The sequence below is a fragment of the Manis javanica genome, chromosome 1 (assembly GCF_040802235.1).
Source record: "Manis javanica isolate MJ-LG chromosome 1, MJ_LKY, whole genome shotgun sequence".
Taxonomy (NCBI): domain Eukaryota; kingdom Metazoa; phylum Chordata; class Mammalia; order Pholidota; family Manidae; genus Manis; species Manis javanica.
The window spans coordinates 96778631-96806107 of NC_133156.1; the positions used below are offsets into that span (position 1 = coordinate 96778631).

At 38.6% G+C, this 27477-nt stretch overlaps 1 protein-coding gene across 5 annotated transcripts in view; it reads right to left on the reverse strand.

Annotated features, from left to right (window-relative positions):
* MCCC2 (methylcrotonyl-CoA carboxylase subunit 2) overlaps positions 1-22940 on the reverse strand; it is a 60080-nt gene extending 37140 nt beyond the window's left edge. For 3 of the 5 annotated variants that reach the window (XM_073235320.1, XM_073235321.1, XM_073235314.1), the window contains exons 1-6: positions 22654-22940; positions 20875-20941; positions 12945-13029; positions 11197-11298; positions 10011-10138; positions 8478-8590 (exon numbers count right to left, since the gene is read on the reverse strand). In XM_073235320.1, the coding sequence (XP_073091421.1) occupies positions 8478-8590; positions 10011-10138; positions 11197-11298; positions 12945-13029; positions 20875-20941; positions 22654-22782 (624 nt within the window). In that variant the 5' untranslated portion in view covers positions 22783-22940. The remainder of the gene's footprint in view (positions 1-8477; positions 8591-10010; positions 10139-11196; positions 11299-12944; positions 13030-20874; positions 20942-22653) is intronic. The other 2 variants (XM_073235323.1, XM_073235319.1) reach the window with 1 other exon arrangement.
* Positions 22941-27477: the final 4537 nt, after the last annotated feature.

The following is a 27477-nucleotide window of genomic DNA, read 5'->3' on the forward strand; positions in this document are numbered from 1 at the left end:
GAAGGTTAGGGGGATAAAGGGGCATCAATATTCTCAATCACAATATAAATTGGTTGCAGGGATGGTAGTACAGCATGGAGAATATAGTCAATGATTCCATAACATCTTCCTATGTTGAGAGATAATAACTACACTAGAGGGGGTGAGAATTTAATATGGCTAACTGTTGAATCACTGTGTTGTATTCTTGAAACCAATATAAGATTGTATATCAATGATACTTCAATAAAATAAATAAGAAAGCATATGTGCAAAAAAAGTGGCTGCAACAGTCTCTGTCAACATATTAAAGAAATGTTTATCACTTATTGTTTTTGCTTATCAACCACCCAGAAGTCTGTTTTCAAAGTATCAATGGCTAGAAAAACTCTTGCCCATGGAAAAAAGGAAACATTCATCAAAGCAAGTGTTCACAATAGTGAAAATATGCAAACCACCACCATGTCCATCAATACAATATTCTGAGTGGAAAAATGAATTGTGGATTAGTAAATTCTTTAAAATTATGAGGCAAAAAATAATACAGGAAATGTTAACATTTCATAAACCTGAGTGGAGGGTATGTGAGTGTTCCATTCTATTATTCCCTGTACTTTCTGCATGTTTGAAATATTGTTCTTTAAGGTTCTGTAAGGAGCAAAAGACATGATTTCACCTTATCAGCCTGTTCTCTGACTAGAACAGCAAATTCAGATCAAACTATTTCAGAACCAAAAACGTCAAGGAAGTAAAGGAGAGTCACAATGATGTAAGAATCTAGAAAGGGACAACTTTCCCAAGTAAGACCTCAAGAACTAAACAGGCAAAGTAGGGTCCCATGAAAACAACTAGAAAGCAATAGTAACCATCAGCAAGTATTCAGAGACCATGGATGGGGGCAGAAGGAACAAAGAGATGAATTATTCTGTCAAAATGCAGTAAGACAAAAATGAGGGAAATGAAACTGAATGCCATCATGCCATCTCAGGGGGAGAAAAGATTTATCAATTTAGTAGAAAAGTCTCACAAGTGAATAGCTGACAAATTATTAGCACATCTACATCAAGGAATTTTTCATATTCCCAAGAGCACTTCAGATGTGTTTTCTCCACAGTATTTCTGGAACCAAGGAAATCAACAATCCACTTCTCTGACACCAGCTAGTAACAGCCCCAAGTATTTCCTGACTCTTGGATTCACATCCCTTTGCATGAGCGGTGGATCTGGTGACAAGCTTGCAATGAACAGAATTCTGCAAGAGTCACGTCCATGCTCAGGGTACTGGAGATGGTTGGTGTCTTCTATCTTGCTGGAGCCCGCTCTCTCTTGCTGGGCCTCTCTCTTGGCCACTTGCTTGCTTTGACCTGCTGTAAGATGCTCTATGGAGAGGCCCACGTGGGAAGGAACCGGGGAGGCTTTCAGCCAACAGCTCTGAAGGAACTGAGTGAGGTCTGCAGAGGACCGAACCCTGCCAACAACCATGAGTGCTGGAGCCTCCCTGGATGAGCCTTGGGATGGCTGCAGCCCTGGGAGAGACCCAGAGCCAGAGGATCCAGCTAAGCTGTGCTCAGAGTCCTGGCGCAAAGAAACTTCAAGATAACAAGTATTGTTTTAAACTGCTCACTTTGGGGGTAATTTGTTCTTCAGCAATAGATAACTAATACAGAGATCAAAAACCATTGTCCTTAAGTGACTGTAACTGAAGCACATCTGAAGACTTGGGACCATCTCTGTTAAGAAGTACTGCTGCTGTTCAATGTATCAGTAAACCATTTCTCTATTCCAGAGATGGGAGACAGACCATAAATAGAATTCTGTACCATCCCAGAGAGTGATGAAAAACCAAGAGAAAGGCATGGGTAAACCTTAAACCATTATGCTAAGTCTTTGAAAGAAACCAGTCACAAAAGACCACTTATTCTATTATTCCATTTATCTGAAATGTCCAGAATAGGCAAATCAAGAGATGGAAAGTAGATTAGTGGTTGCCAGGGGCTGGGGAGATTGGACAGAAAGGGGGAGTAACTGCTAATGGATATAGCATTTCCTTTTGGTATGATGAAAATGTTCTAAAATTGATTCAACTCTATGAATATCCTACAAACCACTGAATTGGATATATTAAATGAGTAAGTTGTATGGTATCTAAATTATATCTTAATAAACTTATAAAAATTTTTTTAAATAAAAGCTAGAGTTACTACATATGCCAGAATCAAAATTCTCAAATTTTTCATCAATAAGAGAGGTTATTCTAGACACAAGTATCTAACAGACACAAAACTTACTATTGCTAAAACAAAATTTGGTAATAGAAATAAAAATTAAATAAAAGAGCATAGACAAGTCACCACTGTCATACAATCTCCACTTCTTATCATTTAACTGCGCCAGTCACTCCCAAAACAGACACTGTATAACAGAGCAAACGCAAGCCCAGAAGAGCAACGACACTGTGTCTTCTCACAAAGTGCAGGAACCCCAGGGCCAAAACACAACCACCACCTTCCCAGGTCCCAAAGCAGTCAATTCATCTGCAGTGCAACAAAGATCCCACACTGGGCCATGGCAGACAAATGATCTGAAACCCCAGGAAGAAAATTAGGCTGCTCGGAGAGGACATTAAAAGGACCTGAGTAAGATGCATGACTACACACTGCTCTGACCCCACTCAGAGGATAGGTGTGGCTTGTACTGGAGGCACAACTCAGGCACCATGGTCAGGGGAGACACAAAAGTGTCCTCATCTGCACCAGAGCAAAGGACTGACTCCAAGAGGACCGAGAGGCGGAAACCCGACAGTTCCCAGGGAGGGGGACCTGCTCCCTGACGCACAACAACTAAGAGATCCCTCTTGCAGGCGAGGAGGCCCATGGTGGCTCAAAGGCTTGAATCCAAAGGAAGAAGGCAACAGGAAGGCTGAGGACAATGTGCAACTGACACTAACAACACCTGGCCTCACCGCCACAGGAGGCACAGGCACAGGCTCTGAGTAAAAGAAAACAAAATGAGACGCTACAAAACAGAGTAACAGTCTGGAAAAACTTCCAACGACGTTTCATTACCCTCTGGGTCTGGCCTGGACAAACAGAGACTGGTTCTCATTGCACCAAAGACAAATTACATATTGTAGGTCAGCAGCCTGCCCTACAGAAAGGGTCTCTGAAAGGGAGTCAAGAGGTTCTATACCTAATTCTGAAAAGCTGTGTGAACTCTAGACCTCCATCTGCCCACTGAAAAATCAGAGAAGACTATCCAGGTCAAAGGCACACTGTGACATAAATGTAATAACTTGACCCTCAACAACTTGGAAGGGAAGAGAAGTTTCAGTTGCTTGATGGCAAAGCCATTAAAAATACAATAGTGTGTTTTTTAAATCTCTCATCTTATTTTTCAATTCAAAGTAATTGTGGAAAGAAAATACTGCATAAAATTGCATTCTTTTCTTCCTCTACTCAAAGAGCCACCATTAAAAAATAAAAGCCACAAAAACACATACATATCAATTCAACAGCTGTCCAGAATTTAAAAATATTATCAACTACGCTGACTGATCATACTGCTTATTCTAGAATAGTCATGATTATCTGAAGGTTGAAATGTACACAGAAAACAAAAAGTCCTTCTTACCCAGAACATGCTGTTTCTTCATCAATCTTTTTATGAAAGAACTTCAAAGCAGAGTGATTTTGCCTCCTCCAGGCCTTATCTGACTTCTTGAACAGTTGAAATGCATTTAAACAATAATGTTATACAGTGTCTGTCCTTACTAAGCTCCTCAAAACACTTAACAAGGTCTGAAGCAAAGAAGATAAATTTCAAAAAGAACAAACAAAGCCAAGGCAGGGGTAACAGGGAGAAAATAAGGACAGAGGAAAGCAGGGACACTTAAGAATTACTTCAAGTACATCTCCAAAAAGAAGAACAAACAGGAAAAAAGAGCAAAGAAGTAAGTGAAAGGCCTAAAAAGTAGCAACTAATCATGGCCAGATGAATGATGCCTATTTCAGAGGAAACAAGCTGTTAGTAACAACAAAACACTTGGTGCTGGTGGGGTAAGGATTACAGTCAGACACGGGAGATCCATCATGAGGACACCAGAGCAGAGACCCACCTGGGTTAGGTTACCACTAGATTATAAAAATAAAAGTAATACAAGACCTAAAGAAAACAGATACAAAGATCCCACTTTGGAAGAGAATTATAAGTCTCACACTTAAAAAAGCCAGCCGTGTGGAAACTACAAAATCAGGAGAACAAAAGCAGCACATTCCCAAGGTCACCATGGCCTTGGGTGTGGGTTTGCAGAAGGCCCACAAGACATCCTGTTGTTTCTCCTTGAAAGCAAAAACAAAAATGTTGAAACCCGGAAGGTCTGTAGGAATCTGTCTACGTTTTTACAGGTGCAAACATACACGGAATAACAGACACATGATTGTCAAGATATATACATCTTCAAACTAAGTGGATGGGTTTACAATAAGCAAAGTTAGTAACATTAAATAAAAACCACCCTTGGGAGTAAAACAGAAGCTGAACAAGGAAACCCCTCGCTACCAAAATGCACACAGCATAACTGGAGTCACAAGTGATCGCTTTACACAATGAAGTATAAAAATTTGTTTTCATCAGTCTGTCTAAGTAAAAACTTAAATTTATACTTACATACATTAAAAATAGGAACTAGAACTACTCAGTATGTTAGATATCATTTTAATAATTATAAGGAGTTTCACTCAATAAATTTTAGTAGGTACCTTCTCAGCGAACTGTGTTAGGATCTAAACATCAGATCAGACATTACCTCTAATCTCAGGTAGCTCAGAGCCTAGTAAGGGAAGACAATCAGGATTTATTTAGAAAAAAGGGATAAATGCCATTTGTAAGGTAAAGCTCAAGACTTATGGGAGTTGATAGGAGGAAAAGATGACTTGTGATAAGAGGTTCTGGAAAGCTTTCCTGAAAAAGGTGGCATCTGAAACATGCCTTGGGAAACAGGCTGCAGAACTGGACCCTGAGGACCAGAGGAAACAGGGCCCAGCACAGACCTGAACAGTCACAAGTGGCTGTGGGCACGTGAGGAACAGTGAATGAGTAGCTCAGACTGACAGCCATGTATTTTGCAAGAACATTAACGCTAAAGTTAGGCTGGAACCTGGTCACACAGGACCTTAAGTACAGGCTAAGAAGTCTGAAGTTTGTTTTGTGGGAAATATGGTTTGGAGCTAGATTAAGGATAACCTAGCCCTGAAGTGTACAATGGGGTGAAAAGGAGAGACAAGGCAGTCAGGAGCAGCAGCTGGGTGAGGCCAGTGCCCCAGCATCATGGGTGTGAAGGCCTGCGCTACCTACACTGATGGCAGTAGGAATGGAGCGGAGAAGACCCCACCACAGGTAAAAATCGACAGGACTCCATTCCTCAAGGGTTTATTATGTTGATTACCTACCTAGCATCAGAAGGGTGCCTAGGGATACAAATAAGGAAGAAACACATTTTTTATTTAAAAGGATTAAGTGGGGGGAAAAGCAGAGAGGGATCAAGGATGATATCAAAGTTTCAATCCCAGGAGAAGAGCAAGATGGAAGTATCAGCAGCAGCAAACAGGCACACAGTGAAGGGATAAATTAGTAGGGGCTCAACGTCCAGCTTAAGCCTAATGTACCAGCAGGAAATCACAGACACTAGAACCCCAAAGGTAAGCAGAGGTGGAGGGAGGTCAGCACTAGAGAAATATAATTGCAATGACAGGCGTGTCATGAGATTTTATTAAACCACTAAGGACAAATTATTGGGTGGGGCTGGGAGGGCTAAATGAAAAGAGTGGAGAATAAGAAAACACCAGGGGCATGCAGCCTAAAGAGAATTTCAGGAAAGGGAACAAATGATAATACCAAGAGGTGGTATGGAGTGAGAAACTGCCGCCTGGGAGGTTACAGGACAGTAAGGTTTTAAGGAGAGTGAGCAGTCAGAAATGAAGATACTGGGCCATCCTTAAGAAGTTTGGTCATCCAGGGAAGGAAAGAAGCTTCAAGAACAGCAGAAGCTAGAAAAGGTCCTTTTCTTTGGGCATCATTTTTGGTGCTTTTTCCTTTAAAAGGAGAGGAAGTCAACATGATTACTGGCTGTGAAAAAAAGTATGAATAAGAGAAAATATTAAAGGATGAAGCACAAAAGAGCTATCAGAATTAAGATTATAAGTGACAAATTCAGCCTTGGAGAAGAAGAGCGACAATTCTTTCTGGGACAAAAGAAGAAAGACAGAGTAAGTAGCAGTAGGGTTTTTATAGAATTTGAAATTTAATAGAAGTTGGAAGTGCTCACTCACTGCCTGATTTTCTAAGTCTGAAGTGATAACTCCAGTGCAGATACCGGGTTTAGAGTTGAGATATTGGGGAAAAGATCAGAATAGGCATTGTGGAGACTATTATACAATAACAAATAGAAATTTTTTTTTAATTCCAAGAAGTTCCTAAGAATGCAGGAAGGCAAACCTCAACTGTAAACTTCCTTTAGGGTTAAATAGAAAAAAATAAATGCTAAGAGAAGTAACTCGGTTAAAGACACAGATATTCAAATTCATAGGAAACAAAAATAAAAAAACAAAATAGGCAAAAGGCAGGCATTCAGTCAAATGCACTTTAGACATTTTAGATTTTTTTTTTATCATAGGCAAGTATTGCTTATTCAGAAATATGTGGGCACTTTTAATTTTAAAACGACCTGGTTTTAAAAGCACTTGAAAGTTGAGGTCCCACAGGAGCAGAAGATCCCTGCCCAGTTTTATTCACCTGTAAAGTAAGTACCTGGCTTACAGTAGGTACTCCACATTGTTCAATGTTGGCTGACATTTTATACAGTTCCAATAAAAGCTAAATAAACAGAAAGAGCAAACACTAGCACTGGAAGATGACAGAGGTCTACAATAAGCTCAATAGTGGCTCCTTCAAAAAAGATGTCCACACCCAAATCCCCAGAACCTGTGAATGTGAATTCATTTGGAAAAAGAGCCTTTGCTGATGTAACAAAGTTAAAGATCTTGAGATAAACTCATTCTGGATTACCCAGGTAGGACCTAAATCCAAGGATAAGTGTCCTTTCAGAAGAAAGAAGAGAAGAGCACACAGACAGACGGAGGAGGCGGCCACGTCACAGCCAAGGCAGAGACAAGAACCGCGTGGCCAGAAGCCAAGGGAACGCCTGGAGCCACCAGAAGCTGGACGAGGCAAAGAAAAGAATCTTCCTGAGAGCCTTCTGAGGGAGCATAGCCCTGACACTGCCTTGATTCCAGACCTCTAGCTGCCTAGAAGTTGATAGATGACTTTCTAGTATCTGAAAGCCCCGAGCTTATGGTCATTTGTTATGGTAGCCCAAGGAAGCTAATACAGCCATATAATTTATGATACCACATTAAATGGTCTAATTTCCCCTATAAAACAAAAGAATTCAAAAAGAATTTCAAACCAGATAATGGAAAAGCCATCTGTGCAAAAGTGATTAAAGCTGAAGTTTCTATTTAGATAAATAAAGCAGAGAGATAGGAAGGTCACTACATAACAGGAAAATATAGAATAAATAATAACAACATAACAATAAACAAAGCAATATAACAAATACTGTATTTATAGAAAATAAAAAGAAATATATAATTGCAAGAGAAGACTAATTAGAATAGTAAGAAAAATATTACAAAGTTAAGAAATCCAGTAACAAAACATAAAAGTAGCATCAGTATGATGAAGTATTTCAAACATGCAAAAAAGATAGAGAATAATAAATAAATATCCATTCACCTAAATACCCAGTCTTAATAAATCTTGACATTTGGCCAAATTTACTTCAAGTTTTTTTTAAAGGGACAAAATATTTCAGGTACAGTTGAAGTCTCTATATACCTCCTGCCTGACTCCTTCCTCCTCCCTCCAACCTCAAAGGTAATCACTGTTCTAAAACTAAGTGTACCATTCTCATGTACCTATTTTAGACATAAATAACACATAGTGTTATTGGGTAGATTTAGGCTTTACATACACAGCAACTGGCTATATATTTACTATTTTTTTAATTCACGTATTTTTTTAGACTTATTTATGTTGAGGCATGCAAGTCCAGTTCATGCACTTTAACAGCTAACAACTGTATTGTTAATCTCCCGTTAATGATCATTTAGGTTGTTCTTTAACTTTTGCTACAATGAACTTTCTTGAACATGTCTCCTCATACATATATTAGTTTCTCTAGAGTTTCTCCTAAAAAAAACAATTGCTCAGTGCCATTCTTTTTCAAAACTCTTTACCTTAAGTGAATAACCTTCATTACAGTATGAAAGTATTCTCACAGTAACAGAAGAATCTGACCGGAGATAATCTTAAGATACTTTCTGTGAAAAAAGACTAAATTCTGTATTATATTCTATTTAAAGTCATCTCAGAATACCTAGTTAGCAAAAATATTAGACAAAGCAAAGCAAAAACAATACCTCTCATTAATGAGAATTTACCTGTGCGATATTTTGAGAAGACATAATTGCCTGATAATAGAATGAACGGCCAAAGTGATCTCGATCTGGAAATGCCTCTGCTTGTAGAGGTAAGTATGCCCCTCCAGAATCAACTGAAGACAAGGGAAATGACAGAAATAAGGACATATCTATAAACACAATACGCTGCACACAGGAAAATTCCTGTCAATAACAGCATCGAATCTTAACCACGTTCACAAAAATCTTGCCTTATCTTTCTTTCTAAATAGTTCTGCAGCATCTTTCTCCAATCCCCCAATTCAAAAGGATTCACTGTTTCCTTCAAATCCATTAGGCTTTCCAACTTCTGTGCAAAATTCCACTTGAAACGTTTAGGACATTCTCTCCTCTGAGGACTGGCTAAAGCCCAAGAAACACCATAAATTCTTAACCAGTTCAGCTAAAAAAGAATCTTTCCTCTTTTAAACCAACACAAAAACCATCTATGAATTCATGTGACAATTTATCACATACTGCCTTCTGGTACTGCTCTTACTATAGATCAGGGTGGTGGATGAGAATGTCTGAGTTCAAAACTGAGCTTGGTTATTTCAAAGCTGTGTGATTACAAGTATATTTCCTAGTCATTCTATGTCTCATTTTTCTCATTTGTCAAATGACTGGAACATTACCTATCCCATAGAGTTGTTACTAGATGCCATGAAATAATGTGTGTAGCTTAGTTTAGCACATATAGTTGGCAAGTCCTTTACCTATGACTCTGCCTACAACCATTAAGCCTTTTACTTCTATTTAATACATTATGTCCTGTCCTAATTCATTATCAACTTGCCAAAGACAGGGACAAAATAATACTCTTCACTGCATCCCCTACAGTGGATTATGAAGGGCAGAGCACCTGCAAGCAGCAGGGCCTCATTTACTCTCTTCTATACATACAAAGCAGTTCACACTGTGAGCCAACCAGGTAAATTCACTTTTTAAGGAAAAAAAAAATCTCTGCATCAGCACCTGTTCATATACCTGTATAAATAAACAACATATGCTGGCTTTTTGTCAAAATAAGCCAATATTCAGGAAGTGCAGATTTTAAACTACCTTGCTTTTTCATTTTCTTCCTGAAATATCCTGAGGTTTAAATTATTTTAATTTCAATCTAAATTCTTTAAATTACATTTGCTCAAATTATATACATACGCAAGCATCTAACAAAATGCCAGGCACTGAAGAGATCCATAAATACTATTATTTTTTCATAGTGTGAACAACTATGGTTAACAGGAAAACAAAATATATAGAAGAAAAAAACCACATATGCATAAAGAAAAAACTGGCCTACACCAAAATACTGCCAGGGGTTATTCCTCAGGGATGCTGTTATGAGTAGCTCGTTTGCTTCTTCTCCCAGAGTTTTCAATAAAGAATATGAATTTCTTTTGTAATTATAGTAAGTTTTTTAAAAAAAAGAAGATAATGCCCATATACACTCTTCTCAACAGTCCTATACTTGACTAGCTAATAATAGTTGGTTTTACAGTTCTTGTGACTTGCCCAAGTAGATGCAGGGAAGCCTGTTTTGCAGTGCGATTTCTTGTGCCCGTAAATGTTTTTTCACAGTTACTGGGTAGTAAGTACCTCCTTTGACAGTGGCATCATTGGCAATAATCATGCATTCTACTCTGAAAGACAGAATTTCATTAGAAAGAGAATGTGAGGGACTTCTTAGAAGTTAAAAGCCAATTACTTCTCATTACAGGACACTCCCAGTGCAGCCTTCAACTTCTAGTCACTATCACCAATGTCAGTTAGACAATCTTAGGATATAAATGCATGCGGTCATCATGATTCACATTTCATTTCTATAATACAAAATGACGACTTAACAAGTTTACAAGCTTATATCAGATTTTCAAAGAGTCATCAGTCCTGTATTAGTAGTGAAAAACTAACAGCCTAAGCCACATTTCATAATGACTCATTGAATGAAAGGGTCCAAACATAATCACAATGCAAAAAAAAAAAAACCCCAAGTCCCAACAGTGAGGAAATCTTTCAGATTTAACCTCCAAGTTTTACTTGACCTTAACTGCGGAATGGTGACAATGGGACTAACACCCGTTCTCATAGAGCCATGGTAATGATTGAGACAACTAAGTGGTGAGAAGCAGTTAATATACAGGGCCTGGCATGGTAACTCTGGGGTAAATGTCACAGCATACAGAAACACATAAAATAAATTTAACATCTAGCAATCTAGATCCCCTAGGATGACAGTGGTCCTCAAATGTTAGCATTCAAGAACCCACAGGGCTTGATAAAACACTGATTGCAGGGTCCCATCCCAGAATTTGATTTAGTACTTCCTGAGAGGACCTGATCACCTGCATCTTTAACAAGTTATCAGGTAATGCTGACACTTCCTGGGACCTCACCTGGAGAACTACTCTAAAATAGTGGAGCTCACCTGCAGAGCCTTAGAAAGCCATAGAAGCCAAGCCCCGCCTAGAGATTCTGATCAGGTAGGCAGGTCTGTACCAGATCCCCAGGATCTTTTGTTCCCCCATCAATTTTTGTCTCTAAAGCTCCACAGATAAATCTAATACATGTCTAGGTAGGAAGCCTCAGGGCTAAGTAATATATGTCATGCATATGTTCACATGCAAAGCAGTGAGTGTGGGATGCCCAGGCCTGGTCAGTCTTCCTGACCCTCGTCATTGGGTGTAAGCAGAATACTCACCCTGACACTCTCCCAATTCCTGTGATAATGCCACCTGCAGGGACCTCCTCATTGCCATAGAGCTGGTAACCTGCAAACTGGGATAATTCCAGAAACGGAGTCCTAGAGGGAAGAAAGAATGTTGCTTGCATTACTGTCATTTTAAAAAGCATAATTTAAGCAGCTACACATGAAAAAGACTTTTTTCTTTAAAGAGCCAATGGTTCAAATATGCATGTTGTACACATATAAAATATAAAAAAGGAAAAATCTGAAACAAAATCTAGTGTGAATATTTTGGGGATTTATATAGTTTAGCCATATAATAGAACACTGGGTGCTTACCTTAACAGATGCTCTATAAATATGTTTATATTAATAAAGAGAATAGCACCTAACATAGAACTTATCATGTGCCAGGCTCTCTTCTAGGAGCTTCAGAAACCTAACCCATTTATACTCCTCAGAACTACCTTCTGAGGTAGATCCAATTATGATCCCATTAATTGATGAGGATACTGAGACAAAGCTTAAGTCACTTGTCTAAGGTCAAACAACTAGGAAGTGGCAGAGCTGGGTTTTAATAAGCAATCTGACCCCAGGGACCAGGCTGGCTCTGAACCACTGCATTATTTTACCTCTCACTTATTTAAATGTTCAAGATGCAGTCACTGAGGAAAAAAAAAGAGAGGGTATAAAACACATTTAGTATGATTTCATTTTTCTTTTCAAAAAATATGTCTAATACACATATGCATTAAAAACAGTCTAGAAGGATACATTCTAGGTGTTATCAGTATTTGTCTCCAGGTTGGGTGTATGTACATGTCATAAAAAATACTTTTAGAGTCACCTTCATTTCCTTCTGCCCACCCACCTTCCCCATTCAACCCTTCAGGAAATCCTTCTGGTTTAGCGCTGTCCCGCCAGCACACCTAGAAACAACGTATGCGTCATTTCCACTACCGCCACCACTCCCCAAGTCCATGCCACCACCATGGCCTTTTTGCATCACTGCAAGAGTCCTCAAACTGGTCTCGGAAATTCCACCCCGATGCCCATAGTCTACTCAACGCAGCAGCCAGAATTACTCTTTCAAACACAAGTCAGACAGATCATAATAGTCTCCTGTTCAAAACCCCACAAAGGCTCCCCATCTGTCTCAGAGTGAAAGCCAAAACTATTAAACTGGCCTACAGGGTCTTCTGGAATTTGAACCCCTCTTCTCCTACTCTCCCTTCACACCCTGCACCCCAAGCACACGGGCCCCCTGACTCCCTGAGCATGTCAGCATATCCAGCACGTTCCCACCTGAGGGGATGCACTGGCCGCTCCCACTGCCTGCAACACCCCTTGCCCATACATTCACAGGCCTCGCTCCCATCACCGTCTCAGTGAGGTCTATCCTGACTGCCTCATTTCAACTGCCACTTGACCCTCATTCTTTTCCCCCTTACTCTGGTCCACCTTTTCCTTTTCCCAGGACTTTTATCACCTTCTAACATACTACACAGTTTGCAACCTTTATCATTTATTTTCTGTCTCCTTCTGCTCCAGTGTAAACTCCAGGTGGGCAAGGATCTTTGTCCGTCTTGCTCACTGATGGATCACCAGTGCCCAGAAGAGTGCCGGACACACAGCAGCCTCTTAGTAAGCATTTGTCATTGACTCTTACCGTAAGAACCAGAATTTTAAAATCATTTATTTACAAAACTGTCTAAGAAAGTTCTATGGAATAGAGAACACTCTGAGTTAGCATTTGTACCAACCCTGGGTCTAGAAGACCATCTACTCTTTCTCTGGGTAACAATTTTCCTCTTGATATGTGACGTTTTCGGGCTTTCTCACCACCTCCTAGGATAAAAACATGATTAGATCAGATTGACATGATAGAAAGTCTCCATTAAATTTAATGCTAGGAAAACATATAACAGTCCAGAATAAAGTGCCCTTGAAGGTTCAACATATCCTGTGAAAAACAGCTAATTTTTTACATCATTTACTCAACTTATAAGGTACCAATATCCTGAAGTAAATAAACTTTTTTTTAAAATCAGTATCCCTGATTACACAGCATATCATACATTTTCTGATTTTACCATCATTACTTAAAGAAATAACAGTATTTTCTCTGCAACTCAGTTTTTTTTTTGGAGATTAGCATGTGCTGCCTTATCTCCACCATATTCACTACCTACCTACTACAAATACCTAGCACTGTGTTACAGGCCATGTGAAATTTGAAAAGTCCCTACCTTCCTTTGTACCAAGTAAGAAGCACTATTTTAGAAATCACTTCCATCATAAGCTCAAATTTGCCTAAAGATGTCATTGGTGACTCAACGTTTTAGGCTGTCTCCAAATGGTAGAGTTGCACATCTTATGCAGCAATTAAAAAGTCTCCTTTTCTTAGTATCTTACCTCACAGATTGTCTTCAGTGTTTCTTGATATTGTTCCAAACAAAGAAAATTAAAATATTTGAAGCACCTAATAAGGTGATCCAGTGAGGCCACTCGACAGACAGGCACACCAGGCCTCACCCGGTCCGCCAGCTGCCAGCTCAGTATCTTGGGAGTAACTACAACTAAATCTCAGCAAGCCAAGATATGAGATTAAGAACAGAAGGATCAAACTGTTCCTTAATATGTTTATTTTCACTGTTGCACAAGATTTTCATCTTAATGTACTCTTTATCTAATGAAATTTATTTAAGAAAGCTTTTAATTTGTTTTTTAGGTGAAGAAATAAATTCATCTCTCCTTCAAACAAGCTTCCAAGTATAACTTTATTTTTCAACCTAGTATTCTTTCCTTTATCTAAGAGGATTTTTTATTTTTCTGGCATGTTTTTTACATCAAATCTGCCTTGAGGTTACCAAGAAAATTACATCACATATTTAATCCTTCAAATGAAAATACTTCTAGGAGGCAAAAATTTCGTTAAAAAATAGTACAATCAAGTCAAATCACTTTTCTCTTCTCTCTCCTGAGGTGGGTTCACAGGTGGGAGGGGGAGGAGTCACAAAGGGGCAAAGTAAGCTTGGGGTGACAAGCTCACTGTCTTCACTGTGGTGATGGCTTCCTGGGTACATACATACATCAAAACTCAAATTGTACACTTTAAGTAATGCGTTTTATGAAAATTATACCTTAATAAATTTGTTTTAAAAATGTTAAAATAAATGCCTAAAACTTATGCAAAAAATTAAAGAAGACACCAATAAATGGAAATCTATCCCATTCACAAGGACAGAAAGAATTAATATTGTCAAAATGGCCATCCTGCCCAAAGCAATTTACAGATTCAATACAATCCCTATCAAAATCAACAGAATTCTTCAACAAACTAGAACAAATAGTTCTACAATTCATATGGAACCACAAAAGACCCTGAATAGCCAAAGCAATCCTGAGAAGAAAGAATAAAGCTGGGGGGATTACTTATGCTCCGAAACTTCAAGCTCTACTACAAAGCCATAGTAATCAAAACAGCCCAGTTATAAACCCAAACATATATATCCAATTAATATACAGTAAAGGAGCCATGGATATACAATGGGAAAATGATAGCCTCTTAAACAACTGGTGCTGGGAAAACCGGACAGTTGCATGTAAGAGAATGAAACTGGATTACTGTCTAACTCCATACACAAAAGTAAACTCAAAATGAATCAAAGATATGAATATATCATGAAACCATAAAACTCTTAGAAGAAAGCATAGGCAAAAATCTCTTGAATACAAACATGAGCAACTTTTTCCTGAACACATCTCCTCAGGAAGAGAAACAGAATTAAAAATGAGTAAGTGGACTACAAACTAAAAAAATTCTGTACAGCACAGGACACCATCAGAACAAAAAGGCATCCTACAATATGGGATAATATATTTGTAAATTATTTATCTGATAAAGGGTTAAAATCCAAAATATACAAAGAACTCACACACTTGAACATCCAAAAAAAAATAACCCAACTAAAAAGTGGGTCAACAGGCACATGAAGAAATGCCCCTCATTACTAATCATCAAGGAAATGCAAATTAAAACCACAATGAGATATTACTTCACACCAGTTAGAATGGCCACTATCAAAAAGACAAGAAACAACAAATGCTGGCGAGGATGTGGAGAAAAGAGAACCCTCCTACACTGCTGGTGGGAATGTAAATTTGTTAAACCATTGTGGAAAGCAGTATGGAGGTTCCTCAAAAAACTAAAAATAGAAATACCATTTGGACCAGTAATTCCACTCCTAGGAATTTACCCAAAGAAAACAAGATCCCTGATTCGAAAAGACATATGTACCCCGATGTTTATCGCTGCACTCTTTACAATAGCCAAGATACGGAAGCAACCTAAGTGTACATCAATAGATGGATGGATAAAGAAGATGTGGTACATATACACAATGGATGATAATTCAGCCATGAAAACAGAAGAAATCCTACCATTTGCAACAACATGGATGGAGCTAGAGGGTATTATGCTCAGTGAAAGAAGCCAGGCAGAGAAAGACAAGTATCAAATGATTTCACTCATTTGTGGAGTATAACAACAAAGCAAAACTGAAGGAACAACATAGCAGCAGACTCACAGACTCTAAGAAGGGACTAATGGTTACCAAAGGGAAGGGGTTGGGGAGAATGGGTGGGGAGGGAGAAGGGGATTAAGGGGCAGTATAATTAGCACTCACAATATAAGTAGGTCATGGGGAAGGCAGTACAGTACGGAGAAGACAAGTATTGACTCTACAGCATCTTATTACGCTGTAGACAGTAACTGCAACAGGGGGGGTGAGGACTTGATAATACGGATGAATGTTGAAACCAGAGTGTTGTTTATGTGAAACCATCATAAAATAAAAATTTTTTAAATAAAAAATAAACATTTAAGGCTAGGCCTATGAGAATCTTTGGAGAGTCAGGGTACACAAGTGCCCTCTAAGAGACTAGTAAAGGAAGGGATGGCAAGGGAGGTAGGATGGCAAAGAGATGATAAATATATATTTTTAAAAATTTAACATTATTCTTGCTTAATGCTGCTTGAGTTTGAGTTTGCAATTAGGAGCAGCTAGTAAATTCTGGTTTTATTAAGAAAAACCAGAGAGAGAGCTATCCTTGATGCAGATCTCAGATCACAGAATTAAATTCATCTGACATTTAAGCTGGCCTAGGGTAAAATGGATCACCACAAAAAGACAGCATGACACAGCACCCTAGTTTTCCAAGCATTATTCTTAAAGATGTTGCATTAATCACCTATATTCCAGCAGATTCAGAGCCAAGAAAGCCTGTTTCCCTCAATCTCATTCACCATATTGCATCGTTTCTAAGACACACATTTTGTTCACATTTTAGCATTCCGAAATTGGGAAGCATTTTACAATGTATAGCATTTCTCAATCGCTGTCACCAGGGGGCAGTCAAGACACAGCTGTCTGCATGTGCAGGCACAGCACAAACGTCTGTCACTTCAATTGTGCTACACACATGGTTGGAACTCCATGCATGGAGTTTAATTTCCATTTTAAAATGTCTTCAAAAACTACACAAGCCTTATCTTTAGGTCACTCAAAGACCCATTTCAACCACCAGAACTATTTTTGCTTCTTTGTAACAATAAAGTTATTACCCAGCTTTATAAAAACTAAGCACTTTTGAATTTATCAAAGCAGTTATGATGCTGGGGTTCTTGTTTGCAGAGTTAAAGAATGAACTTCGTGAATGAGCAAGGTAGGAAATTTACAGAGAAAGTTTTATTCAGGATAAGATACAGTACGGAATTACCAACAGGTGCAGAGGGGCGCAAGGCTGCCATTTGGGACCTCGGTGTCTAGGTTTTATGTCTGTTGCAGTAGGAGCTGTTAGTTTCCTATAGACTCAGCCAGAATGCTAGTTATGTTTTAACCTACCTCAGTAAAGGTTACCCGGTTACCCAGTTACGCTATTGCTAATGGACCTACCTGACTATGATCAGCAAGCTGTTCCCTCACTGGGTCCCATGGGGAGTACAGTATTACATTGCTTCAACCTCAAGCACCCTGTTATTCCTTCACATCCCTGAATCCTCAGTGAGTCACTTTCCAGCGCTTCACATAACTTGTGTTGATCAAAGTACAGTTGACCCACAAACAATGCCACAGTCAGGAGCACCGATCCCCTCACGGTCAAAAATCTGCGTATAGTTTCTGACTCCCCAAAACTTAATAGCCTACTTGATAACAGAAGCCTTACTGATAGCATAAACAATTAACACATATTTTGTATGTCACATGTATTTATACTGTATTCTTACAATAAAGTAAGCTAGAGAAAAGAAAATGGTTTCTCAAATTGTTTCAAATATGCAAAACATTTTCCAATGCATTTATTTATTGAAAAACACTCCATGCAAAAGGTGACCTGTGCAGTTCAGACCTGTGCTGTTCTGAGGTCAACTGTGCTTAGTTCTGGCTACTGGGAATCACACGGCAGGGGCAAGGCTCTTTCCACCCAGAGAACTGACGAAGCTGCTCCTCAGGTAAGCCTACATGTTCAAAACGGGAACAAATGGGGAGACTAAGGTGGTGCCCTGAGAAGAAACCTGAGACAAAGGCAGAAGGGAGACAGTAAGAAAGGGACAGACAAAAAGGACAGCAGAGTCCACTGATTCTTATCAACTTTTTATTTACAAGTTCTCTCAAATGAAAACCTCAAAGGTTAATAATGCCTGAAGCAACTTGAAACACTCCTCCCTTGAAAATGAGGCCCACTCCTATTTAAAATTAGGAAATTTATGAATTAAAAAGTCAGGATGTCTAAATTCTACAATGGCAGGAAGAAAAAAGAAAAGCAGAAAGTGAGTAACATTCCCAGCTCTTGATCAATACAATTGCTAGGCTAGCCTATGGCGTCAACATAGCAAAATCACAGAATATATATATATATCCAGAGCAAGGCACACAAAAATCCCCAAGACAAAAAATCCCCAGGTCACATATTGTTGTTAAAGGTACTGACACTAACCAGAATTGCATCAGAAATGTATGGTTGGAGGGATTATTGATAGGTGACTTTTTCTTTTCTTCTTTATCCTTTTCTCTGTTTACCAAAATTAAAATCACTGAAAATGTATATTACTTTAAAATTACGTGTTTGTGTAAGATCCATTTTCACGGCATAACAGGGCCAATTTCAGACAAAACCATGAAGTCCAAGTTTGTCACTCCTCCCCCAGCTCTCCCGCTTCTGGCTCAAGGAGCCCAGCACAGTCCTCTCTCCTCCTTGAGCAGCCAGCCTTCACCCTCAGTTCCATGATCCTCAGCAGGGGCTTGGCGCTAGAGGGAACTTTACCTCCTCTTACTCAAACCCGCTCATCTGAATGTCCAAAGGGAATAGTCAATTCTGCAAAGCAAATTAATGCATCACACTCCCCAGCAAAACAGATTTTCATTTCAGCAAGGGTTGTGGCTCTTTTGTGGAAGATATCTTACTCCAAAACACCTTCAAGGGCTTGGTTCCAGTCCTCGTTCTGAGAGGCCTAGCGGCAGCATATTTACCCCTCAAATCATACCCAAGAGAGACAAAACTCACCATTTTTTTAAGCACCATCTCCCCACACTAGAACAGGGGTTCAAGAGCTGCCTGGTTAAAAAGAATGACCAATGTCCACTAACCCTGTTTTTATAAGTAACCCTCCTACATACATACCCTAGCTGGAGAGGGGAAATTAGTGTGGTCAGAGGCCAGTATAAGTGCCACTCACTGCTTCTGTTTGCTTTTCCCTCCCCCTTTTCCTGAAAACAGTGCTGCCAACTCCATGAAGTTCCAGGAGCTATCATATTAGATACTAATATATTAGTATCTAATCTAGAAGGAGCAATATGCTGTTTACAGCCTTCATTTAAAAATGCCTGGGATGAGAATGGGTCCAGGCTGTCACGGTCAAATTCCACAGCCCCTAGACACAGTAACTGAGCCAAGGAATGAACATGGGACCAAAGGAACCCATTAGAATTTTCCAAATTGTATATGCCAGGACAACCAGCTCTTTCCTTCAGAATGTAAACTCTAAGGATACAATTCCTGGCCTGCTGGCGAGTGACTTCCCCACCTCATGAAGAAGCCTGATGAAAATGAGATCCGCACACATACACATATCCTGAAAGGAGAGCTGATGGGCAGGCAGACTGAGTCCCCTACAAGTGATGGGGATCCTGGGTCCACTCAACACTGCCTTTCTATGGTTTGGTTACAGGAACCGAATGCTGCTTTCTGGATTAAACAACATTGATTTGAATTTCTGATACCAAAGAGACTGAATAAAGCCATTCTCAAAATAATATTCTTAATACATTGTTAGTATCTCATCTAGAAGGAGCAATATGCTGTTTACAGCCTTCATTTAAAAAAAAAATTCTCCCCAGAAACCTCACAGATAGAATGGGAGCAGTTATTGCCATCTGAATGAGGTCTCTGCTTCAACTGGTCCCAGACAGAGTTTCCTATCTGTTTGTTCATGTCATGGTAACATTTTAGAGAATTTGACTGATTTTGACCCCAAACTGCCATATTAAAAAGAGACCATGACATTTCAAATGGATTTCATTTTCTGTTCTTTTTAATTAATTTTGATTAATCTATTAAAACAAAAGAAGATACATATGTGTGCTTGGAATGAATAATGCCTGTAATTCACAGACCCACTCCTAAGTCTCAAGTTATAAATGAAGTACTGAAAATTTACAAGAGAGATTAAATAATTGGACCAATGCTACTTAATTATTACAACAAGCAGGTCTAGCTCTTCACTCTCAAAATTCTACAAAGGACCAAAATACTGAGGTTATTTCTTCCCTAATACACTACACAAATGAACAGAGAACTTCTGATGGTTTCTCTATTAATTTGCTGTTGACCAATCACCTTGGCTCCATCCTTAATGTAAGAGAAACAAAATACTATAAATAACATTTTTATTTAAACTAAAAAGAAACCCATCAAGTTTTCTCTGATGACTTCTACTGGGAGTCTAACCTATGAATGTGGTAAGAACGTATCTAAGAATGCAGCAATACTCTTAAATCACGGATTTATAGAGAAAATAAATTCTATCTATGAGGATATTGGAGAGAATTCTTTTTAAATGAAGACTATAAAATTCATATAGCACCTCCTAAATTAGGTACTTAGAATACATTAAGAATCTTATTTTGGAAACAGCCTTCAGTTTCAAGTCACATGGTCTTCTAGAGTAAACTGTCATATACACCAATAATACCAGAACACAATGTGGTATTTGTTTATATTTTATACTCATCCCTGTGATGCAATTTTTTCCAAGCCAAAAAAAAAAGTCTATTATGTCCAAAATTTAAAAATGTAACACAGCAGAACATGCATAATCATGCAAAGTTTAGGATTAGTATGAATACGGTTAATGAACAGAAAATTTCAGTGTGATGCTGTGGCTAAAACAAAAACTTAAAAGACAATAGTTAAAGAATCAATGAATTTCAATTTCTACTTATCCCCAAATAGCAGCAGTGCTGTTTGAACAGAAAAGCTGGCCAAGTCATCAGAGGCGGGGAATGTCTACATACCAACAAATGCACAGTCTTGAAGACTTAGAAGCTTAATGTTACTACTTCTTCCTAAACCAGTAACTATAAAGGGGTATCTTAATTAAAAGCATAATTTAGAGAATAAATGAGTTTTTACCTAGTTTTATGTACTGTGCTCGTTCATGGAGTTGACTTACTAGTGCCTTCATCTGTTCATAGTTTTCCTAAAACAGAAACAGAGGGAGAGTAGTATTAGAAGGCAATCATCATTTTTTACCAAAATAAAGGTTAAATCGAACATCACGTGCCAACCCCACATGGCCTCCACACCAGGCCACCCCTCAGCCACAAGGTCTCCGTGCTGGGCCACTCTGTCAGATGGAAAAGCTCCATTCCTGTCTCTATTTTTGTTCAAACTCTTCTTCACTCCCACCACCCCTCCCTGGTCCATCTATCCAAATCTCACTCCTCTTTTAAAGTCTAATTCATGGTCTGTCTCATCTCCAACATCACTTCTGGCTACTCTGGCTCATTTTAACATCAAGTTCCAATGAACTCATTCCTTCCTAGCACATCTTTCTGTAACCATCTTTCAACCTTTAGACACCACTTAGCACAATGCACCATAGTTACCTGCTTGCTTGCCCATCTACCCCACAAAATGATGATTGCACTCCTACACATCTATACCAAATACCTAAAATAGTGCCTACAGAACACCTTATTTCTGAATTAAACATTCCCTCCTGCCCCCCAGGAATCCAAAGACTTTTAGAAACTTTTCATTAGATACTGTTCCTGTCTCATAGCCTGTTGATTTTCTTTGAACTTCCCTGTTCCCCTAAAGGCCTTACTCTTTAAAACGTCTTCTCTGAAAGTTACTTGCACAACTTAAATGTTATCTGCACAGGCTTAGAAACCATAGGAAAGATGGAAATTTTCCAGTTGTGATATCTCACAAGTTAAAATGCAATAGCTGAAGAATTGTCAGATTTATAGAGATAGATCCCACATATGAGGATATTGGGGAGAATTCTTTTTAAATGAAGACTATAAAATTCATATACCACCTCCTAAATTAGGTACTTGTAATATATTAAGAATCTATTTTGGAAATGGCCTTTAGTTTCAAGTCACATTGTCTTCTACAATAAACTGTCATATATACCAATAATACCAGAATACAATGTGGTATTTGTTTACATTTTATATTCCTCCCTGTGATGTAATTTTTTCCTAAGCAAAAAAAAAAAAAAAAAGAAGTCTAGTATGTCTATTATGTCCAAAATTTAAAAATGGAAAATAACAATAATCTACAAGGCTTTTTAGGAAATTCCATTTATTTAATTAGCAATAAACCCACATAGCTGTTTCTTTGACCTTCTGATACCTCCCAGTCCAAGAAAGGCCATTCAAAGATACCGTGGAATAGGTGTTTTCTATTAACATAACCAACTATTTAGCTAAATTCTAGCAAGCACAGCTCAAAGTTAGCTGTGCTAGGCCAATGTTCCCAAAACTGACTGCCCACCAAGCCCCTGAGAACTTCACTGACAATGCAAACACCAGGACCCCACCCCAGAAACCCAAAAAGGTGCAAGGTGGGGCATAAGGCAGCTATACAGCTCCCAAAGTGAGCGTTCAGCCAGTTTTTCAGAACCGCTTCTTTCCAAGACACAAAGTACACGGACAGTGCTAAAAGTGAACTAAAGTGTCTTTTACTTGAATTGCTTTTCAAATTTCACTACCCCCCTAGTGTGCCCCACAATCATAACTGGGGCTCCAGATAGAACAACATCAATTGTTAAAGTGTGACCCCCCTCCACCTGCTTCCTACTCCGGCCAGCGTCCAGTCCTGTCGGTCCCGCAGGTGGAAGGGGAAATTAGAGACTCGGGCCGGGTCCTCCAGGCCCGCGGAGGCGCTCACCCAGCCTACCTGATACACGGCAGAGCCCAACTCCGGCTGGGTGCCCAGCGTGGCCACCGAGTCCCAGTGATAGGCGCGCAGCTCCGGGGCAGCGGCTTGGGCGCACGGCCGCAGGGCTAACCTCAGGGCGGCCCACATGGCAGCAGGCAGAGAGCGAAGAGCACGAAGAAGCCCGCGCGGGCTCCCAGCGGCCGGCCTCCGTTCCGCGTCCCCAGGCTCGGGCTACGGCTCAGCTGGCACCCTCACCGCACCAGCTACCCTGAAACCTCCCAGATTCTCAGGCCAGCGCCGGCACGTGCCTGCACACACCACCCGTGATTGGTCAGCGCTGCTCGCCACGCCTTCCTAACTCAGCCAATAAGGAATAGAGGTGCAGCCCCGCGAGGCCCTGTCCCATCGCGAGCCCAGGAGCTCGGTGGCTCCCGGGGAGGAGCGACCGCTCTCTGGGGCGTTGCGTTAAACTGGTTGAATTTTTTGGAATGGGTCTGTTTATTTTCTACGTGCTATTTTTTTCTTCCCCTGCTAATAGAAAGGGTATTCCAGGATTTGAGTAAGTTCGTCTTTATATGACAGCTGGAAACTGAGCGGGCATTAAGCTGCTTTAAAAAATAAACGCCTTAGAGGAAATACGTATTTATCCATTCATTCAACAAGTATTTCTTCAGTGTATTCTGTGTCAGGAAGGTACTTTTTGGCGCTGGGAATTCAGTGACGAACAGGCAAAGTGCCTCCTTTTGTAAAGTAGAGAGACCACAAACAAACTAAAATTAAAATTATAACTGGTAAATTACAGCATAGATATACAACCATACATTATGCAACTATAGGGTACTTATAAAACTGTGCCTATAACAAATCTGGGCTTCCTTCACTTACTAGACAGTGAGAAAAAAATTAACCGTGTTTAGCCCGTGTAAGTCTGATCCATTTTGAATTAATTTTTGTACATAGTGTTTGATTAAAGGTCCAACTTCATTCTTTTGTATGTGGATATCCAGTTTTCCCAGCACCATTTGTTAAAAGACTGTCTTTTCCCAGTGAATAGTCTTGGCATCCTTGTCAAAAAGTATTTCACCATACATGCAGCAGTTTGTTTCTGGGCTTTCTATTCTATTCCATTGGTCTATTTGTCTGTGTGCCAGTACCATATAGTTTTGATTACTGCAGCTTTGTAGAAATTTTTGAAATCAGTAAGAGTCTTGCAGCTTTGTTCTTCACTTTTCCTTTTTTGGCTTTCAGAGTCCTGTGAGATTCCTTATTAATTTTAGGATGGATTTTTCTTTCTGCAAAAAAAATGTCATAAAGATTTTTATAGGGATTGCATTGAATCTGTTGATTACATTAGGTAATATTGACAACCTAATAATATTAAGTCTTACAGTCCATGAAAATGGAATGTGTTGTGATGTATTATGCTTCTTTCATTTCTTTCAGCAATGTTTTGTAGTTTTCATTGCGTAAGCCTTTCACCTCCTTGGTTAATTCTTACGTTATTCTTTTTGGTGCTACTGTAAATGGAATTATTTTTATAATTTCCTTTTCAAATGCAACTGGTTTTTGTGTGTTGGCTTTCTCAGGGTGCTACTTTGCCAAATTCATTCATTAGTTTTAACAGGTGTGTGTGTGTGTGTGGTCTTTAGAGTTTCTACACATATCATCTGTGAACAGACACAATTTTCCTGTTTCCTTTACAGTTTGGATGCCTTTTATTTCCCATTTTTGCCTAATTGCTCTGCCTTGGACTCTTAGGACTATGTTGCATAGGTGTGGCAAAAGTGGACATTTTTGCCTTGTTCCTGATCTAAGAGAAAAACCTTTCAGTTTTTCATCATTGAGTATGATGTAGCTTTTATGATTATTCTTTATCCTTGTTTTTTGTTATGAAAAAATGAATTTTTCTGCATCAATTGACATGATTTGTTGTTTTTCTTCTTCATTCTGTTAATGTGCTATATTACATTGATCAATTTTGTTATGTTGAACCATCCTTGTATTCCAGGGATAAACCACACTTCATCATGGTGTATAATCCTTTTAATATGCTGCAGAATTCAGTTTGCCAGTATTTTATTGAGGATTTTTGCATTAATGTTCATAAGGGATTTTAAACTGTAGTGTTTTCTTGTAGGGTTTTTGTCTGCCTTTGGTATCAGCATAATGCTGACCTCCTAGAATGAGGTAGGAAGTGTTCCCTTCTTTTCAATTTTTTGGAGGTGTTTGAGATGAATTGTATCAGTTCTTTAAGAGTTTGATGGAATTCATCTGTGAAGCCATAAAGTCCAGTGGTTTTCTTGTTGGGAGATTTTTTGATTACTGATTCAATCTTGTTACTAGTTATAGATCTATTCAGGTTTCTATTTCTTCATTATGTAGTCTCAGTGGGTTTTGTCTCCTTAAAATTTTTCCATTCCATCTAGGTAATCCAGTATTTGGGTGTACAATTGTTCATTGTATTCAGATATACCTTTTACTTTTAATTTTTCTTTACAAATTTTAATTTTTTAGGGAATTCAGTATTTCAACTTTTATGATGGAAATAAAGATGTTTTTACCTCCTTCTCCCAAAAATGATCCTGAAGTAACAAAGGAACACACACACACACACAAAATTATATCCCACCTTCAATTAAGTGAAGAAATATATGAAGACAGTATACAAAAATATGAATTCACTGAGCAGAATGAAGGAAATGAAATCTTACCCCTAGCAGTAGAAGACACAAACAAGTAACAAGGTAATTTGTCTCCCAGAAATCCCTGTACGGCTCAGGAATCATGATACCAGATCCACACAGAGAAAGTTATGAACAGGGGGTGGAGAGAGGCAGTGAAGACCAAGAAACAATGGAACTACTTAAACATCTGTAAGAAGTAGTTAGAACCCCAGGCTCCATTCCCACTTTGCCCAAAAGATAGAAGTTATATGTTCTCTGGAAAACTGAATCTGAGATATTCCAAATTTAGTCACTAGGCAGGAGTGAAGTGCCAGATTGAAACCAGAGAGATTAAGTGAAAATCTGAAATCAAGAGAGCTTCTGGCCCCAATTTCCTTTTCCCACCCAGTTCTAAAATGCTGGCTACCAGCATTTATACATATACATACATACATACGTATACACACATACATATACATGTACATATATACATGTGTGTGTGTGTGTGTGTGTATATATATATATATATATATATATATATATATATATGAAGGGCCCTAGTGAAACCTTACCATTTCACAGAAAAGATCTACAGAGTAACAAGTTTAGCAATGAAGAAGCCCTCTAGAAAATAATTACAATTAACCTACAAATTGACATGTCCTACAACACGCCAATAAGATTGTAAAAGCTCCCAATAAGCTTTTTAGAAATTTCTCTAACGTATATACATGGATAGCCAAGGATCAACAGGCATTTGGAGAAAGCTTTTAACATGAAAAAAAGACACCCACAACCAAGAAAACAAAACCAAAAGCACCTCAGAAGAAACCAGCAGTGCAGGGAATATAAGAAACTAATTAACATCCTTAGAGAAATGAAAAAATATTGCATCCATGAAACAAGAACAATACTATGAAAAAATAGAGAGAAAAAGCTTTTGGAAATAAAAATATGAAATAAAAAATTTTTACAGTTTGTACAAGAGAAGGAAATAGAGAAATAAAATTATAAACCTCATTTCAAATTTAAACCTTGGCTAAAAATGCAACCAAAGCTAGAGGTTGCAAGCTTTAATTAGCCATTACATGAGAAATTATTAAAAGGATGGGAAAACAGATGCTCTAAGGTGACAAGATACTCTGCTAACCATTACATTTATCAATAAAAGTGGTTATCCACTATTTCCCAGTTGGCATTAAAGTTTATAATTAATGTTATGCTTATCTAAAAATTCTACCTGTTTATACTCACCCTAAGTATCTTACATTATAATTATCTGCTAAGAACAAGAAATATTTCTATAATATTGAAAGGCTTACTGTAATAGCTCCAAGGGTTGGTTTGAAACCTTAAGACTGAGAATGTTATAAAATATACCTTTGTTAAAATCTTAATTGCAATGCAAAAACCCATTGTTTTTCTACGTTCCAGCAATAAACAATTGGAAAATAAGATTTTAAAAACACCATTTATGATGGCATTGAAGAACATCAAGTACTTACAAGTAAATCTAAACATGCCATTTCTGGATATTACACAAGAAAAAAAATCTACCAAAAACTCTGTACAAAAATATTTATAGTTAGCTTTATTCAAAATAGCCAAAATTTGTTAACCCAGTAGGAAAATGGGTAGAAAATTGTGGCATATTCATGTAATATGGTAAATTCATAAAATGGAATACAACTCAGCAACAAAAGGGAACTACTAACATGCTACAGAATGGATGAATCCCCAAGACATGTTGAGTAAAAGTAACCAGACACAAAAGAATACATTTTATATGGTTTCATACACATGAAGTTCACAACCAGGCAAAACTAATTTGTGGGTGGGAGTGAGGTTAAGGTTTAGGGGAACTTCCTGGGGTGATGGAAATCTTTTATGTTTATTTTTGGGGTGGTTACAGAATGACTTGTGCTCCAGAAAAAGGAAATCTAAACCAGGACAGAGGGATAGGGAATTCAGAGTAACGGCAGAGACATGTCCCAGGATGACAGTTATACTGCGCATGGAGACTGATGAAGCCAATAGTCTGGATTACAACAGGGTATTCTACTTTAAATCACCAAATTAAAACTCCAGAAAGTTCTCCAGGAAAAAAAAAACTATCTGACACTTTGACCATGAGGAAAATTATAAGTAGAGGCATTTTACAGACTTTCTGGAGGTTATG